Source organism: Canis lupus, chromosome 27 (assembly GCF_003254725.2).
Source record: "Canis lupus dingo isolate Sandy chromosome 27, ASM325472v2, whole genome shotgun sequence".
NCBI classification, from domain to species: Eukaryota; Metazoa; Chordata; class Mammalia; order Carnivora; family Canidae; genus Canis; species Canis lupus.
Window position 1 is genome coordinate 21,671,098 of NC_064269.1, and position 20,601 is coordinate 21,691,698.

The window sequence follows — 20,601 nt, forward strand, 5'->3', positions numbered from 1 at the left end:
CCGTGGTTCTTTTGTTTTGTTTTGTTTTGTTTTGCTTTTTGATTTGTTTCCTTCCCCCACCCCCCCTTTTTTTCTCCTTTCTTTTTCTTTCTCTTTTTCTTTTTTTCCGTTTTTTTTCTTCCCTTTTTTTTCTCTTTCTCTTTTCTTTCCTTCTTTCTCTCCTCTCTTTTTCTCTTTTTCCCAATACAACTTGCTTTTGGCCACTCTGCACTGAGCAAAATGACTAGAAGGAAAACCTCACCTCAAAAGAAAGAATCAGAAACAGTCCTCTCTCCCACAGAGTTACAAAATCTGGATTACAATTCAATGTCAGAAAGCCAATTCAGAAGCACTATTATACAGCTACTGGTGGCTCTAGAAAAAAGCATAAAGGACTCAAGAGACTTCATGACTGCAGAATTTAGAGCTAATCAGGCGGAAATTAAAAATCAATTGAATGAGATGCAATCCAAACTAGAAGTCCTAACGACGAGGGTTAACAAGGTGGAAGAACGAGTGAGTGACATAGAAGACAAGTTGATAGCAAAGAGGGAAACTGAGGAAAAAAGAGACAAACAATTAAAGACCATGAGGATAGATTAAGGGAAATAAACGACAGCCTGAGAAAGAAAAACCTACGTTTAATTGGGGTTCCCGAGGGCGCCGAAAGGGACAGAGGGCCAGAATATGTATTTGAACAAATTCTAGCTGAAAACTTTCCTAATCTGGGAAGGGAAACAGGCATTCAGATCCAGGAAATAGAGAGATCCCCCCCTAAAATCAATAAAAACCGTTCAACACCTCGACATTTAATAGTGAAGCTTGCAAATTCCAAAGATAAAGAGAAGATCCTTAAAGCAGCAAGAGACAAGAAATCCCTGACTTTTATGGGGAGGAGTATTAGGGTAACAGCAGACCTCTCCACAGAGACCTGGCAGGATATATTCAGGGTCCTAAATGAGAAGAACATGCAACCAAGAATACTTTATCCAGCAAGGCTCTCATTCAAAATGGAAGGAGAGATAAAGAGCTTCCAAGACAGGCAGCAACTAAAAGAATATGTGACCTCCAAACCAGCTCTGCAAGAAATTTTAAGGGGGACTCTTAAAATTCCCCTTTAAGAAGAAGTTCAGTGGAACAGTCCACAAAAACAAGGACTGAATAGATATCATGATGACACTAAACTCATATCTCTCAATAGTAACTCTGAATGTGAACGGGCTTAACGACCCCATCAAAAGGCGCAGGGTTTCAGACTGGATAAAAAAGCAGGACCCATCTATTTGCTGTCTACAAGAGACTCATTTTAGACAGAAGGACACCTACAGCCTGAAAATAAAAGGTTGGAGAACCATTTACCATTCGAATGGTCCTCAAAAGAAAGCAGGGGTAGCCATCCTTATATCAGATAAACTAAAATTTACCCCAAAGACTGTAGTGAGAGATGAAGAGGGACACTATATCATACTTAAAGGATCTATTCAACAAGAGGACTTAACAATCCTCAATATATATGCCCCGAATGTGGGAGCTGCCAAATATATCAATCATTAACCAAAGTGAAAAAATACTTAGATAATAATACACTTATACTTGGTGACTTCAATCTAGCTCTTTCTATACTCGATAGGTCTTCTAAGCACAACATCTCCAAAGAAACGAGAGCTTTAAATGATACACTGGACCAGATGGATTTCACAGATATCTACAGAACTTTACATCCAAACTCAACTGAATACACATTCTTCTCAAACGCACATGGAACTTTCTCCAGAATAGACCACATATTGGGTCACAAATCGGGTCTGAACCGATACCAAAAGATTGGGATTGTCCCCTGCATATTCTCAGACCATAATGCCTTGAAATTAGAACTAAATCACAACAAGAAGTTTGGAAGGACCTCAAACACGTGGAGGTTAAGGACCATCCTGCTAAAAGATAAAAGGGTCAACCAGGAAATTAAGGAAGAATTAAAAAGATTCATGGAAACTAATGAGAATGAAGATACAACCGTTCAAAATCTTTGGGATGCAGCAAAAGCAGTCCTAAGGGGGAAATACATCGCAATACAAGCATCCATTCAAAAAGGAAAGAACTCAAATACAAAAGCTAACCTTACACATAAAGGAGCTAGAGAAAAAACAGCAAATAGATCCTACACCCAAGAGAAGAAGGGAGTTAATAAAGATTCGAGCAGAACTCAACGAAATCGAGACCAGAAGAACTGTGGAACAGATCAACAAAACCAGGAGTTGGTTCTTTGAAAGAATTAATAAGATAGATAAACCATTAGCCAGCCTTATTAAAAAGAAGAGAGAGAAGACTCAAATTAATAAAATCATGAATGAGAAAGGAGAGATCACTACCAACACCAAGGAAATACAAACGATTTTAAAAACATATTATGAACAGCTATACGCCAATAAATTAGGCAATCTAGAAGAAATGGACGCATTCCTGGAAAGCCACAAACTACCAAAACTGGAACAGGAAGAAATAGAAAACCTGAACAGGCCAATAACCAGGGAGGAAATTGAAGCAGTCATCAAAAACCTCCGAAGACACAAGAGTCCAGGGCCAGATGGCTTCCCAGGGGAATTTTATCAAACGTTTAAAGAAGAAACCATACCTATTCTCCTAAAGCTGTTTGGAAAGATAGAAAGAGATGGAGTACTTCCAAATTCGTTCTATGAGGCCAGCATCACCTTAATTCCAAAACCAGACAAAGACCCCACCAAAAAGGAGAATTACAGACCAAAATCCCTGAATAACATGGATGCAAAAATTCTCAACAAGATACTGGCCAATAGGATCCAACAGTACATTAAAAAAATTATTCACCATGACCAAGTAGGATTTATCCCTGGGACACAAGGCTGGTTCAACACCCGTAAAACAATCAATGTGATTCATCATATCAGCAAGAGAAAAACCAAGAACCATATGATCCTCTCATTGGATGCAGAGAAAGCATTTGACAAAATACAGCATCCATTCCTGATCAAAACTCTTCAGAGTGTAGGGATAGAGGGAACATTCCTCGACATCTTAAAAGCCATCTATGAAAAGCCCACAGCAAATATCATTCTCAATGGGGAAGCACTGGGAGCCTTTCCCCTAAGATCAGGAACAAGACAGGGATGTCCACTCTCACCACTGCTGTTCAACATAGTACTGGAAGTCCTAGCCTCAGCAATCAGACAACAAAAAGACATTAAAGGCATTCGAATTGGCAAAGAAGAAGTCAAACTCTCCCTCTTCGCTGATGACATGATACTCTACATAGAAAACCCAAAAGTCTCCACCCCAAGATTGCTAGAACTCATACAGCAATTCGGTAGCGTGGCAGGATACAAAAATCAATGCCCAGAAGTCAGTGGCATTTCTATACACTAACAATGAGACTGAAGAAAAAGAAATTAAGGAGTCAATCCCATTTACAATTGCACCCAAAAGCATAAGATACCTAGGAATAAACCTAACCAAAGATGTAAAGGATCTATACCCTCAAAACTATAGAACACTTCTGAAAGAAATTGAGGAAGACACAAAGAGATGGAAAAATATTCCATGCTCATGGATTGGCAGAATTAATATTGTGAAAATGTCAATGTTACCCAGGGCAATATACACGTTTAATGCAATCCCTATCAAAATACCATGGACTTTCTTCAGAGAGTTAGAACAAATTATTTTAAGATTTGTGTGGAATCAGAAAAGACCCCGAATAGCCAGGGGAATTTTAAAAAAGAAAACCATATCTGGGGGCATCACAATGCCAGATTTCAGGTTGTACTACAAAGCTGTGGTCATCAAGACAGTGTGGTACTGGCACAAAAACAGACACATAGATCAGTGGAACAGAATAGAGAATCCAGAAGTGGACCCTGAACTTTATGGGCAACTAATATTCGATAAAGGAGGAAAGACTATCCATTGGAAGAAAGACAGTCTCTTCAATAAATGGTGCTGGGAAAATTGGACATCCACATGCAGAAGAATGAAACTAGACCACTCTCTTTCACCATACACAAAGATAAACTCAAAATGGATGAAAGATCTAAATGTGAGACAAGATTCCATCAAAATCCTAGAGAAGAACACAGGCAACACCCTTTTTGAACTCGGCCACAGTAACTTCTTGCAAGATACATCCACGAAGGCAAAAGAAACAAAAGCAAAAATGAACTATTGGGACTTCATCAAGATAAGAAGCTTTTGCACAGCAAAGGATACAGTCAACAAAACTCAAAGACAACCTACAGAATGGGAGAAGATATTTGCAAATGACATATCAGATAAAGGGCTAGTTTCCAAGATCTATAAAGAACTTATCAAACTCAACACCAAAGAAACAAACAATCCAATCATGAAATGGGCAAAAGACATGAACAGAAATCTCACAGAGGAAGACATAGACATGGCCAACATGCACATGAGAAAATGCTCTGCATCACTTGCCATCAGGGAAATACAAATCAAAACCACAATGAGATCCCACCTCACACCAGTGAGAATGGGGAAAATTAACAAGGCAGGAAACAACAAATGTTGGAGAGGATGCGGAGAAAAGGGAACCCTCTTACACTGTTGGTGGGAATGTGAACTGGTGCAGCCACTCTGGAAAACTGTGTGGAGGTTCCTCAAACAGTTAAAAATAGACCTGCCCTACGACCCAGCAATTGCACTGTTGGGGACTTAACCCAAAGATACAAATGCAATGAAACGCCGGGACACCTGCACCCCGATGTTTATAGCAGCAATGGCCACGATAGCCAAACTGTGGAAGGAGCCTCGGTGTCCAACGAAAGATGAATGGATAAAGAAGATGTGGTTTATGTATACAATGGAATATTACTCAGCTATTAGAAATGACAAATACCCACCATTTGCTTCAACGTGGATGGAACTGGAGGGTATTATGCTGAGTGAAGTAAGCCAGTCGGAGAAGGACAAACATTATATGTTCTCATTCATTGGGGAATATAAATAATAGTGAAAGGGAATATAAGAGAAGGGAGAAGAAATGTGTGGGAAATATCAGAAAGGGAGACAGAACGTAAAGACTCCTAACTCTGGGAAACGAACTAGGGGTGGTAGAAGGGGAGGAGGGTGGGGGGTGGCAGTGAATGGGTGACGGGCACTGGGGGTTATTCTGTATGTTAGTAAATTGAACACCAATAAAAAATAAATTAAAAAAAAAAAAGAATTACCACTCACTGAAAGCTGTGATGAAGGTTAGTATTTTTTAACAAGAAAGCATTTTAAGTTATAGTATGTACGTTGTTTGTTTAGACATAACGCTATAACACACTTAATAGACTATGGTGTAAATATAACTTTTACATGCGCTGGGAAACCAGAAAATTCATTTGACTTGCTTTATTGTGATGTTTGCTTTACTGCAATGGTCTGGAACCAAATCTGCCATCTCTCTGAGGTATGCCTATGCCATAAATGCAACCGTTATATAAGCAGGTATGTAAATGCAGGTATATTGATGCAGGTATATTGACTCAAATACTACAAGGGGGACTGCTGTCTATGACATGGTTATTAAGCTGGGGAACCACTCTTTCAAATACTGAATTAAATATGATTTTCCCTAATTTCCATAATAGTTACATTCCTGGAAAATTCATTATATATTAAGACAATGCAAAAATGCGTTGTGTATATATGTAAAGAGTTATGTTCAGTTGTGGTTTTTCAATAGGGAAACAGTGTGCCATTTTAATATTACTGTGTGGAATTGTCCTGTGCACTGCTGGATGCCTGGCATATCTGTTACCCATTCACTGAATGCCAGTAGCATTCTTTCAATCACTGTGATAACCAACAATGCTCTCACAAATTTCCTAAACACTCCTGATGGTGGAACTACTCTTTCTTAGAAACACTATTAGAAATATAGTCTCTAATGCAACAGAATCTCTTGATTCTGTAGTTTAATCAAAAGAAGCATGAACAACATACTGAAAAGCACAAAGTGCCATCCATTTTGAGTGTGGAAATTAAACTTAGGAATATTCTGGTATATCCACTGGTTCTTGGCCAGATAGTCCCCTTGTCCTAACATGTTGGTGAGCCTGGCTTTCTTGTGAGATGGGGATGGGATTATGATAGCCAACAACTATGCATATCAAATTATTACACATAATTTGAAACCTAGGGCGGCTGCTATGTAAATCCATTTTGCAGTAGAAAAAGACAGGGGAACTGTATGTGTACAGCAAAGAACACAGACTGATTAGGAATTAAAAGCTATGGGTTGTAGGAGATGTATCCATCTATTTGACAGATCTTTATCTACTGGCTAGGCATTGGGACCACAAAGATGAGTGGAAGAGTTTCTCCCCTAGAGAAGATGTCTGTCTTAATGGAGCAAATCAAATCTCTTTTTCTGGCTACCATGAGCAGCAAAGTCTCCCACGACACCCTGTACGAGGCGGTGCAGAAGGTCCTCCACAAGAACCAGCACAAGCACTGGAAGTTTCTGGAGACAGTGGAGCTACAGATCAGCCTAAAGAACTAGGACCCTCAGAAGGACAAACACTTCTTGGGTACCATCAGGCTTAAGTCCATCCCCCGCCCCAAGTTCTCCAAGTGTGTTTTGGGGGACCAGCAGCACTGTGATGAGGCCAAGGCAGTGGATATTCCCCACGTGGACGTTGAGGTGCTGAAGAAACTCAACAAGAATAAAAAACTAGTCAGGAAGTTGGCCAAGAAGTATGATGCTTTTTTGGCTTCGGAATCTCTGATCAAGCAGATCCCATGAATCCTGGGTCCAGGCCTGAATAAGGCTGGCAAGTTCCCTTCCTTGCTGACCTACAATGAGAACATGGTGGCCAAAGTGGATGAAGTGAAATACACCATCAAATGCCAGATGAAGAAGGTGCTATGTCTGGCAGTGGCTGTTGGCCACGTGAAGATGACAGATGATGAGCTCATGTACAACATCCCCTTAGCTGTCAATTTCCTAGTGTCATTGCTCAAGAAAAATTGGCAGACTGTCCCAGCACCTTTACTAAGACACAGTTTAATAAATCCTAGTGCTACAATCAATCAATCAATCAATCAAAGGAGCAAATCAGTTTCTAACTGAGTCTTGGTTTCTTCTAGCTCAAATCTGAGTGTTCAAAGTAATTTCCAAGTAAAAAATAAAAACTATAAATAAATATATATATATATATATACACACACACACACACACACACACACATATGCTATGGTGTAGTACAGGGAGAAAACAAAATGAAGCAGGCAAGATGGTACTAGAACTAAGTCACTCATATGACACTATTTTAGTTTTCACCTGAGGATATAAATATTACTATATGAAATTACTATTTTGTTAACAGTAAAAATCATTATTTATATTTCTACTTCTCGTATAATAAAAAATGGAGTATACATTCAAACAATTCTTGGAAGCAAAATGGAATAGAAATGGCAGTTAATATCAGCATGTTTTTTCTGAAAGCATTATTTGCTGTACAAAAAAAAGCAATTTTTAATTATTTCATCCCTCACACAATTCATTTTGACAAGGTAAAATTTGCAAAGAATTTGCACAGTAAAATTGTTTGGTGGCCATCCAACAGCTCGCAGGAGAAAATGTTAACAAAATGAATGGAATGTTAAATCAACCTGGCTGGAAACAGTATATATAGCTTTTAATGTTATCTATATATATCTAATTTTTTAAGTGGGAATATCTTAAAGTAGCAATATCCTTTTGAAGAATGAGAATATGTTAAATATTTAATTTCTTGAGATTACAGAGAAACTATCAAGAATAAAGAATGTGAGTAATTTTTCTCCTTACAGAGGTATCTGAAGTTTAGGTTGCTCCAAGTCATTAACACTTCTACTTCTCCAACTAGAACTTTATCTGCTTATAATTTTGATCCTTTCAATACAATAAAATCCAGAGCCCCAGAAAAAGTTGCTTATATCAATTAGAATAAGAATTCTGTTTTTTAAATTAGTCCTCTCCTTCCCATCCACACTCATATTCACACCTACTTGTACTTGTTAAGATCCAAACAAATCATGCTTCTTATGTGCCTTTCTAGGCTTTGCATATGCTATTTCCCAGTCCATTTTCAAAGACTTTCTCCCTACTCCCTAAATACCTATTCACCTTTAAGCACTTAAATGGTATCCTTCTTAACCTCTGCACAATCTTCCCCATGCTCCCATCACACCTTCATTCCACTACTGCATAATTTATGACAGGACTAAAATCATTTACTACCTGTCTGTCCCCCATAGACTCTCTGTAAGCCTGAAGACTGGGCAATACCAGGTCTGAACACAGATTTGCTAATGAGAGAACTATGGAAGATAATGGTGAAAATGCTGTGGTCATTTTGCAAAAGACTCAAAACTTGAGGTCTATTACTTCCTCCAGTTTTGTGTTTTAAAAAATTTATTTAGGGCAGCCCCGGTGGCTCAGCAGTTTGGTGCTGCCTTTGGCCTGGGGCCTGATCCTGGAGACCCGGGGTTGAGTCCCAGGTCGGGCTCCCTGCATGGGAGCCTCTGCCTCTGCCTGCCCCCCCCCCCCCTGTCTCTGTCTCTCATGAATAAATAAGTAAAATCTTTAAAAAAAATAAAAATAAAAAATTTATTTATAAATCATAAGAAAATTAAATTTGGTATGTATATTACCAATTATTCTATTAATTTTCAAGGTTACAGCTAGATAGTTTTTCCTAAGAAAGAAATGCATCTCTGTAGCTGATGTACAAAACAAAGGCCTTTGATTCACACAGTCTTTTTTTTTTTTTAATTATTTATTTATTTATTCATGAGATACACAGAGAGACAGAGAGGCAGAGACACAGGCAGAGGGAGAAGCAGGCTCCATGCAGGGAGCCTGACGTGGGACTCCATCTTGGGTCTCCAGGAACAGGCCCTGGGCTGAAGACAGTGCTAAACTGCTGAGCCACCTGGGCTGCCCACACACACAGTCTATTAAATGCATAAACATTCATATTTGAAATATTTAAGAACAAATCTTCCTATTTAGACTATGCATCATCCAAAAGAATAGGAAAACACAAAGGAAGAAAAACATACCAGAGGAGAATTTATAGGAAAAGCAGTTGTGGTTCCTGAACACTACAATTCATGCCTTTCGATGTTAAAAAAGTGCTTAATTGAAGCAATACAGACCAACTCTCCTGTGAGAGGAACTGACAAACACCTGTGTAGTTCGTTATGACTACCACCTACAATGTCCAACCAAATGCACTATAAAGATACATTAAGGAGGTGTGAGAAGTAAGTCCATAACACAGCTATACACAAAACTTATCCATCAGGACAGCTAAGGAAATTTGCAGAGACGGAGAGGGGAATTAACAGGTGTCTAATTTTCACATATATAATATGTTTTACGAGATCACAATTTCATTTAACCTTTACAGCCACCCTTTGAGCTAGTTAATGTTAACTTCAATTTAATGAGTAAGGAACTAAAACTCAAAAAGATGAATGTGTCCTCACTTGTCCTATATCCTCACTGTCTCACTTAATGACCTGTGTTCCCTAAGCATGAACCACAAATAAGGCACTATGGGTATAACCCTGAGTGACCACTCATCCTGTTTGCCTAGAATAGCAACTGTTCACATTGTTATCCCAGCATAAGATGTTTCACTCTCCAAAGTATTTACTTTGAACAATTACATAGTTTCCACAGTATGGAAGAATGAAGGTCAGCTAATATAAAAGTATATCTAGCCCAAGTCTGTAACAAAATTGAAGCATTCGGGAAAGCACCACTCTTTTAATAAAAATGATTAGCATATATTGAATAATTAGCATATATTGAACTTCGTACATGCTAAGACCATTACATGTACAGTTGACTCCCTGAAGTTTGAACTGTGTGGGTCTACTTTTCATGTGTATTTATTTCAATAAATACAGTACAGTAAATGTATTTTCTCTTCCTCATGATTTTAACATTTTCTTTTCTCTAGGTTACTTATTGTATGAACACAGTATATAATACATATAACATATAAAATATTTGTTAACTGTTTGTTATTGATAAGGCTTCCAGTCAACAATAGGCTATTAGTAAAGTTTTTGGGGAGTCAGAAGTTACATGTGGATTTTCAACTGCATGGAGGTCAGCACCTTTAACCACAGCACATTAAGAGTCAGGTGTATAATTTAATCTTACCTAACATCTGAGTAAGAAAACTGGAGTTTAGAGACTAAGCAGTCAAGTTCACACAATTAATAACAGGATAAACTGACTTGTACCCTGATTGATGAGTCCAGATGATACATGGCAGTTTTTGACAGCTTCTGGAGACATCATGGAAGGAAGGGATAAGGATGAAGCCAGAGTCTAGAAAGACTTATCAAAGTTGCCCTTCCTGCAATATGAGTCTCTTTCCTCTAAGTTCCAGGTCTTTGGTTGTTTCTACTTAATGGTGTGTGTGTGTGTGTGTGTGTGTGTGTGTGTGTGTGTTGTGTTTTCACAGAAACCATTGAGAGAAAAGTTTAATCCTAGGCAAAATGAAGACTATCCAGAGAGGCAAGTCAAAGACCGATGAGGGGATGCTTGCTGGAGGCAAAAAGATTCTAGACTTAGCAAGGTCATGAAGAGACTTTCATAAGCTTTGAAACTGGAGGTTTAAGACTAGTTTCCCTAAATTTCTAAGGAGTTGAATATACTCTGGTTGAAATGTGGGAGAAAGGAAGAGTGAAAGAGGAAAGAGAGAGTGTGCAAGTTCAAGAGTTGCTATAACATAGTATCACCTGGCAATAAAAACTGTGTTTCCTATCTGGTATGAACCTTCTTACTTGGTGAGGCTATATATTCCCTAAGGGCAGAAAATATGGACTCCATCCTATTCTACTTTTATGACTTCCATGAGGTCCACTTTAGATAAAAGAAATTGGCTTTGTAAAATCAGAAGGAATGTTATAGTATCATTACTACTTCAGTATTATCTTAGTAGCATACAAGAACAAAAATTGATTTTGTATTTTGGCCCTGTCTTTTTTTTTTCAAAGATTTTATTTATTTATTCATGAGAGACACAGAGACAGAGAGAGAGAGAGAGAGAGAGAGAGAGAGGCAGAGGGAAAAGCAGGCTCCATGCAGGGAATCTGACGTGGGACTCAATCCCGGGTCTCCAGGATCATACCCTGGGCTGAAGGCGGCTCTAAACTGCTGAGCTACCCAGGCTGCCCAGCCCTGTTTTCCTTTTTCTTTTTTTTTTTTTTTTTGTATTCTCCCTACCACATTCAGGTGGATAGGAGATATAGGCACAATTCAATTTATAGGGACAGAAACCAGGTCACAGAAAATGATAGTCATTGGTGCAATCAGGAGTAGACTCAATCATAGTCTCATGCATATTAAGTAATTACATACTATCATTATTTTTATATACAAATTCAGCCAAATGGAATAAATATTCACTGAATTCCCACCAATTCAGCATGCGGTTTGATAATCGTATCTGCTTTAAGATTATCCTGGTGATTAAAGGAGTGAACCTGTAAAGAATCTTGTGTAATACACATACACACACAACTATTGTTGTAAGTTTAAAAAAGTATAAATATATGTTGTAGGTACACATTTTCTGCAACGATATCCAAGAAACTGTTAAAAACGGTTACCTTTAAGTACAGGAAATACAAAGAGGAAGAAGGTAATCTTGTTTTTCACTTTATACCTTCGTGTACATTTTAAACTTAATTGTATTACTTTTTTCTTAAATGAGCAATTTTTTTAAAAGATTTTATTTATTTGTTCATGAGAGACACACACAGAGAGAGAGAGAGAGAGAGAGAGAGAGAGGCAGAGACACAGGCAGAGGGAGAAGCAGGTCCCATGCCAGGAGCCTGACGTGGGACTCGATCCCAGGCCTCCAGGATCACACCCTGGGCTGAAGGCGGGGCTAAACCGCAGAGCCACTCGGGCTACCTGAGCATTTGTTTTAAATATATAAGGACTGATGCTTTGCTAAAAAGCTCTTTTCTAGAATTTCAGAAAAACAGAAGTTATCAGATATGTCAGAAAAGCTACTTTTAGAATCAAGCATGGTCTCAGGAGAAAATTAAACAAATCTAAAAAATCTGAAAACTATTATGACAATGTTAAATCAAATTTTATTTAAACTTCAAGGTGGTTCATCTGTCATTAAGTGAAACTCTTTAACGACATGCTTCCTGTTGCTGGAAACTGGCCACCACGCTCACCTCATGGATATGTGACTTGTGATGAGACAGGTTCAATGCTATGCCAGGACCTTTTCAGGGCCTTAGGCACCAAAGGCCAAAGTTTTTTCTTAGTCACGAAGGAGAGGTGGTACCTGCAAATCCGTAATTATTGGAAAAAACAAGTCCACTGTTAAAAGCTGTATTCAGGAAGTACAGCACAAAAAAATTAAACAAAGTTAATACTTAAGGCTTCAGAGGTACAGCATCTCACGCTAGGTATACTTCCTAAGAACTATTAAGTTCCTTGCCCAGGAACTTAAAAAAAAGTCCCCATGACCTTGCTAAGTCTTACATTTTGTTGTGAACAAAACAGTAGAGTCAATGGGGACGGGGAGAGAAGGGGAAATAATCAAATGGCTACAGAATTAAAATAACTGTCTTAATTCTCCCACTTAATCCATAAAAACTTCAGTAAGTTTGATTCAACATCATTGGCAATCAATATTTGAACATTTAAATTGCTGTGGCACTTGATACATAGGCACGGGGGAAAGGGCTAAGATTTAAACAGCAACACACTGCTCTTTTTCTCAGGGATCTTGGGCCCCACACTCCCAGGAGGCATAATTACCAGATGCACAGGTATATACCACAGTCTAATACGAATGCTAGTCACAAGTCTGTTCAGCCCTAACCAGAGACTCTGATGATTCTCTCGTTATTTAATTCTGTATATAACCTATCTCAATAAATGTCTTGACCATAATTTTTTTAAAGAAGATATATAATGAAATCCTAGACTTTTGATCAACCTTAGATTTTTAGAAAACTAAATCTATTTTCAAATTTCTGATTATAAATGTATTTGTTTTAGAGGATCTATAATAATAATTCTTATTATTTTGCTCTATGACTTGGATATAACCATCATTAACACTTTGCATATTGCCTCATTTATTTATTTTCTATGTAAATACACTTAAAAATACAAGGTTATAGTTTATATCTATCCTGACATTGTTACTTTTTAGGTTACTATCATTTTTCCATTTCATTAAATAGTAAAAAAAAAAAATTATCTATAAATAAGCAGATAGGTAGTTAGGTAGATTCCATTACTGGCTGCTACACGGTCTACCCTGTAGTTGCAATATATGAGCATTCTGATCTATCTTCTCTCACAGCCAACATTATTAATTACAATTATCTATGTTACATTTTACACAAAGGTCACTTATATATGTCTCATGCACATTTTTGAATCCTTAGTGATATGATATACCAAATATGACATTCCTTTATTAAGCGCTAAGCCTGAACAAATCTTTAGGTCTATATCTGTTTGCATTCTTTTTTAAACAATTTACTGAGAACAATCATCTAATTTTTAAATTAAATAATGATTATTACTGATTTGAACTAACTATATATGGTATTAACTATTTTTCTCTATGTATCTATCACAGGGAGAGATAATAAATATTTTTCCTCAAGTGATTGTTGCCTATTTGTGACCTGACATTTGTGAAATTTTTTTAAATTATATATATGAATTTTTCTCTTTTCAACCTTTGCTTTTATATTTTAATCCATCCTTCCCCAAGTCCAAGATTATTATACATTATCTTCTAATATATTTATTATTGTATTTTTCTATTCATTATTTGTAATGACATTCTTACCAACACAATATTCTTGACTTTCTATTCTGTTCCAAGTATTTTATCAATATTATACTTTTTTTTTTTTTTTAAGATTTTATTTATTTGAGAGAGCAGGAGCAGGGAGGAGAGACAGAAGCAGACTCCCCACTGAGCAGGGAGCCTGATGCGGGGCTGGATCTCAGGACTCCAGGATCATGACCTTTGAAGGCAGACGCTCAACCCACTGAGCCATACAGGCGCCCTGACATCATACTATTTTTAGTTAATATGTATCATTATAAGTTCTCCATTATTCTTTATGTAAACATCTCTTGGCTCTTATTTATTCTATAAAAATGAAATTTAGAATCACTGACCTATGAAAAATTCTGAGATTTTGATTAGAATTACATTAAATATACAAATATGAAGACATGGGAAATAATTAATAAACTGCCTTGCTATCTAGAATCACTGGGTCTCTGCATCTTCAGAATGGAGTTTAAGAGTTTCCTGCCCATGGGCCATTCACATTTCTTACAGAGTTTAATCCTCAGCATAAATTTTTATTGCTACTAGGAATGGACTCTTTGTTTTTTAATTTTTGAACTATTACTACTATGTAAACCATGATATTTACATTACAGTGGAATTTTACTACATTAGTTTAAGTATTCTGGGCATTTTTATTATCTGCAAATAATTTTGTTCTTGCCAATAGTTCTCTCTCTTTTTCTGTTCTTAATACAGTGGCTGGATATTTCATAGTTAATTTAGATAAGTAGTGATGACAGCAAGTATGATGCTAATTCTAATAGGAGATAAAATTCTAGGGTTTCACCATTATTAGTATTTTGGTTATCGACAGCTTGATTCCTAATTTGTGGACACTTCCCATAAAATATTTATAGTAAAGATCTTTAAACAGTGAGATAATAGGTGATTATATTTTCCTTCAAATTTTGTTGATTTATATTTTCTAAAAAAATTATCCATTTGATTAAGAGTCTCATACATATGTAGAAAAGTGTCTACAAAAGTATTACCATTTGTATCTACAGAAGTTATATCCAATAACTGCTAATTTTGTCTTTTATGTATATTGTTAGACTAGACACAAACTCTTCCAATTTGTTTTCCAAGTTTCCTAAAATGAATGGACACATACCTTTATCTCCTTATTTCTCTTAATATTTCTTGTTTAAGTAGAAATGTTTTTAACTCCAAATTACCTTGATTAGTAATCAGTATCTTGCAGAAAGCAAGAGTGAAGCAAACCCTAAAAGTTTTGTTATTAGAAACAACATTCTACTGTCCTTTGTGAAAGAGAGCATAATCTAAAAATAATGCCGATATAAATTTCTCAAAGTAAACTTACTCTAATTTAAATGATACCTCATCCTTTTTACTTAAATACATTCATTTAAGTAAAAGATGCCATAAAATAAATATATTAACAATTTGATATTAGGAAAATCCTAACATTCCCAAATCAGAGTTCCATGTAAATCAGATTCCAATACTCATAGTATAAAAACTTGCATGTTAACAAATGTGTATGGCAATGTGTTCAAATCCTTATCAAATTCCTTTTTTTCATATTTTATTAAGTAACCATTAGACTGAACCTATCTTTTCATCTGAAATAGTTAATTTGAGATACATTATCAGAAAATGCCAGTTTCAAATATAAACAGCTAACTTTTCATTTTTACTCTACCAGGGAAATTTCAAAGTGCTAAAAAATACAAGCTGCTACTCATCTGCTAAAAACAGAAATGAAATAATTAGATCACGATGACTCCTTTCTCAGAGGGGAAAAAAAAAAAGATGAATGCAACTGGAATGTTTATTGTCACTGAAATTCTTCAGGCCTGGATTCCAAGTATGGGTTTGATGCAGGTTACTATGACAACTTAAATTACAGAAACTGTCCCCTCTTCTACTAAGTTTTTTTGCCAAGAGATCATTTCGAGTCTCCTAAAATCTGTGTGCATGAATTACCTATAATAACAAATATTTCTTTGTAAGTTTTATTTAGAAATGCTCCCATCTAAACCATTAAAACTAAGCATAAACATATAAGAAATAAATCCCACAAATCTACATGGGGCAGAAAACCTAACCTGAAAACACGAACATACACACACACACAGCTTAAAATATAAAATGTTGAGAGTATTTTGAAACTACTTCCCACTACCTGAAGCACAAGATACAACCATCATAAGCTTCATTACAGAAACTATGGGAAATTACTTACAAGGCAGTTTGGAAAAAAGATTATAGAGCTTAGTCCTGTTTATCATTTTTTCCCCTCTATTAAATGCCTCTTACAGGAAGGCACCAGAAAACGGGGATGGGAGAAGAATGCAGTCCTATTGTGAATAGAAGTAAATAAATAATATGTAAAATCTTATTTTGTTTTATGTAATTTTTTTTACATAAAATGGAGCTTGAAAGTTCCCACATAGCCTCAAATTTACAAACATAAAAAAAAGATGCCTTGTAATAAGTAAAATGTGAATTATTCTCTATCATTCCCTAAAAGAATAATGGCTCAGGAAAAACTGCATCATTGTGGAGAAATTTAGTAGAAATATTCTGATTGTAAGACATTAAACACTTAAAGTTGCTTCATAAAAAAAAAATAATAAAATTAAGGTACTTTCACAGTGTAGCAATACTGAGAATTCAAAGCTAGTTTTGTTGCATCAAAGTTAACATGCCTAAAATTAGATGCTTCATTTCAAAAAACTTTAGGGAACTCACATACCCTCTCTTTCAATGACTAAAACGGGTTAGTTCAGTAACTAGCAAGAGCAAAACAGTTTTATGTATGGCTATACCACACCCAGGAACTGTTCATTTATTTAAAACAGACAAAACTTCATTTAAAAAAGGAAAGCAAGGTAGTATGCTAAGGGAGTCTCTTTGCACTTGAAGTCAAGAATCAAAGGCTGATAATTTTTAGTATACTAAACATTTGAGAAGAAACAGCAAAAAATTAACTCTGTTAGCAACAAACTCTAGGCAACTCCCACATCTCCTACCTGTATGAGGAGAAAACTAGCAGTGTTCAGTGTTTGTTCTAAAAGAAACAAAAAAATTGAAACATTCAAACCCAAGTGTGTACAATCTCTAAACATTAAATCTGAACCCACAATTCCTCTTGGTGTAACTTTTACTTAAACCCTCCTAAATAGAAAATAATGTAATGAAAAGAAAAATTTACAGAATAGCTTTACCAGTGATGAAAGCTAAATCTAAAATTTCAGTGATGACACAATTATGGAGAGAACTATAGTAAGTGGGACTACATAATACATTTGTTCCTTACTTTTCTTCTTTAGACTATAGTACAAATAGCAGGGCTTAACTAGAATTTTTCAGCTCTTACACAGATATAACAGAATTGCTCTATTAGAATCAGACTTCTGCTTTCAATCCATGTATTTTTGCTAATGCCACAAGCAATGCAACAGAGTCTTGAACCAGTGAGGATATAGACTTGTGGTTTTAGGAATCCATTTCCCTCCACATAGTTTAGTAATTACCACAAGGCTCTATGGTTACACTTTTTATTTCAAGAGGGAATTTATTTATGTAAGACCTTCAAAAATCATCATTGAGGCAAAAATGTAAGCACATAAGTTTTGCAAATGAAGGACTAAGGAATTTACAAGACGGTGTGCTGGTTGGTGCCCGTAAGAGTTTATTCACCTGTAAAATGTGAACAGTTTATTCACAAGTGATTCACATGCTACAAACAAGGTCAAATTATTTTCCGAGACCAAGGAGTCATTTTAATGTTCAAGAGAGAATACACATCAAGCATACAAAAAGTGAAAATTAATTTTTTTGTATATTCCCACCTCAAGAGACTTTGTGACCTCCTTTACCTAATGAAGTCAATTGCACTACTTATGGTATGGAAGCTCAAACTAAAAGCTATTTCAGACTTATCAAGACCTTCTAACCTTTACTTAGAAATACTTTTCTGCTTTAAAAGATGCTGCTATCCAATGATTGATGAATGGATACGGCATATACCTCATGCCTTCTTTATCTGTATTTATATAATTTTATATATAAATTTATATATATACATACATAAAATATACACAAAGCAGTATAAATATATATAAATACACACACACACACACTAGAATATTTAGAATATTATTTAGTCACAAAAAAGAATGAAATCTTGCCAATTTGCAATGGCATGGATGGAGCTACAGAGTATAGTGCTAAGTGAAATAAGCAGTCCTAGAAAAATAAATACCCTATGATTTCACTCATATGTAGGACTGAAGAAACAAAATACACAAAGGGGATAAAATAAGAGAGAGGGACAAAGCAAGAAACACACTCTTAATTATAGAGAACAAACTGATGGTTACCAGAGGAGAGGGGTGTAGGGATGGTTTAAATAGGTGATAGGGATTAAGGAGTGTGCTTGTTCTGAAAAGCACAGGATGATGTATGAAAGTGTTGAATTGCTGTATTGCACCCAGAAATGAATGTAACACTGTATACCAACTGGAATTAAAACTTACACTTTAAATAAATAAATAAGCTAATTAATTTTTTTTAAAAAGGCTGCCAATTTAAAGTACAAGTAGAGTAATGCTCAGGACACCTAAGAGTGGTGACATATTAATTTGCAAAGATTTGCTTCAGACTTCAGATTTGAAATATAAAGCATGTTTCATAATGCTATTAGTGTCAACCCAAATTTGAACCTAAGGTTTATATTACACTGGCAAAGGATACTATTGCTAATTAAACTTTAGCCTTATCTAAATATAGGCCTTATAAATGGTGATTCTTTTTTTTTTTTTTTTTTTTTTTATAAATGGTGATTCTTAAGAGTTGACCGGTGAATACAACCTTTGAAAGTTTTCCAAAATTTTCAAAAGTTGTTTTTAAAATGTCACTTTAAGTGATACTCTTCTAGGATATATGCAAGGAGTACAAATTTTCAGACTCACCTTACCACATGCTGGAGTCCCCAAGTGGGAGGAGTGTTGAGGTAGTCTTGAGGAAGAGTAGAGCACCAGACAGGTATTCTAGGAAGAGCTATACAGGCACCTGAAAAGGTACACAGTGTTCTCTTACAGTCCTGGCTAATTTTTATCTTAAAAATGCTAAACCACCCCACTTTAACTTATAATCATCAAAGAGCAAAATACATAAGCTTTAGCTTCAAAAGTTTTCCCAAGAAGAATTTCTCCTCCCCTCTCTGACCTTCCCCTCAGTCATCTGAACTGCCATACTTGTGGGGTGGGTTTGTTTTCTGTTTGGTTTCAATTAGCATTTTTGTGCCATTGAAAAAAAAGGAATCTCAGTTGTTTCTGAAAAAGTTTGTTTGATGGGCCCATGGTGTTCTAGGAAAGACTATGTGCCTTCTTTTTCTCCTGACCAAAGCTTCCTGCAAGACCACAGTAATTTCTTGAAAGCAGTTGAGCAGTTAGACGTTTGGAAAACTGCCTAAAGTCAGGGCCTAAAAGTGACGTTGAAGGAGAGATCTCAGGTTTTCAGTCTTCAAAAATAAAAACCAAAACATGCCACACTTTTCTTTGGTGAGTAAAAATTATTACCACTAGCTAACCCCAGAAAGAGCATAACTTGGCACCAGTTCTCTTGACCATTCTATTGCCTAATGCTGTGAGAATGTGAAACTCTGCCATTAGTTATAAAGAAAGCCTAAGAAAGAAATCTTGGCCGCAAGGCGGGAATTGACGCAATTCAGATGTCTGCCCCATTCAGACTATGCCCTTAACAGATGTTTCTGCATTTATTTATAGAAAGGTTTACTTTAGTAACAAGACTATCTTCTATCATCTACTTTTTTTTTGCACACCAAGACGCTTTTATTATCAATAGAAAAAAGCATCAAAAAACTTAAAATCCTTAAAATCTTAGTATGAAATATCAAATTAAAGTATACAGTTCAGAAAGAACCCAAATCTGATGCAAGGTATCAGAAAACATATAAATTTCAAACACAACTGAGGAAGGGGTAAGTTACCTCAAAATTTCCCCTTCCATAGCTGGGCTTCCCCTATAAGGCTACTATACCTCTGAATGGAGACAGTGTCTCTCAGTCTGGTTAACAGACTAATATTTCATATAACTTAATAGTTGTATAAAAATATCCATTTCTGGATTATTTTTTACATAGTGTTATTGCTGCAGTGCAAAATACAGACTAATATTTCATATAACTTAATAGTTGTATAAAAATATCCATTTCTGGATTATTTTTTACATAGTGTTATTGCTGCAGTGCAAAGATACATTAGTGCATGCTCCAAGTTGTAAAAGAGAGAGAGAGCAGCATTCACATTAAAATTTCTCATGAAGGGGATCCCTGGGTGGCTCAGCGGTTTAGCGCCTGCCTTCAGCCCAGGGTGTGGTCCTGGAGTCCCAGGATCGAGTCCTACATCAGGCTCCCGGCATGGAGCCCGCTTCTCCCTCTGCCTATGTCTCTGCCTCTCTCTCTCTCTCTCTCTCTCTCTCTCTCTCTCTCTGTGTCTCCCATGAAAAAATAAATAAAATCTTAAAAAATATGTATTTCTCATGAAAATAAATAAGCTTTAAGCGAACTAGATATTACAGAATTCCTGTTTCATCATTTTATGTCAGATGGGTTAGAGTTCAACTAGACCTATCTACCTCCTAAAGAAGCTAAAAGAAAGACACATATTTAAGGCTCATGTGTCTTGGTAAAATAAAAGAGTCTGTCCATGGAGCATATCATCCAAAAAGC

At 36.1% G+C, this 20,601-nt stretch overlaps 1 protein-coding gene and 1 pseudogene across 1 annotated transcript in view; one reads left to right on the top strand and one right to left on the bottom strand.

The window, feature by feature from the left end:
- Positions 1-20,601, bottom strand: part of LOC125753873 (translation initiation factor IF-2-like) — a 66,121-nt gene that overhangs the window by 7,097 nt on the left and 38,423 nt on the right. The window contains exons 2-3 of the mRNA XM_049102890.1: positions 18,821-18,920; positions 16,877-16,914 (exon numbers count right to left, since the gene is read on the bottom strand). Coding sequence (XP_048958847.1) covers positions 16,893-16,914; positions 18,821-18,920 — 122 coding nt within the window. The 3' untranslated portion in view covers positions 16,877-16,892. The remainder of the gene's footprint in view (positions 1-16,876; positions 16,915-18,820; positions 18,921-20,601) is intronic.
- On the top strand, positions 6,320-7,087 carry LOC112665470 (60S ribosomal protein L10a-like; annotated as a pseudogene).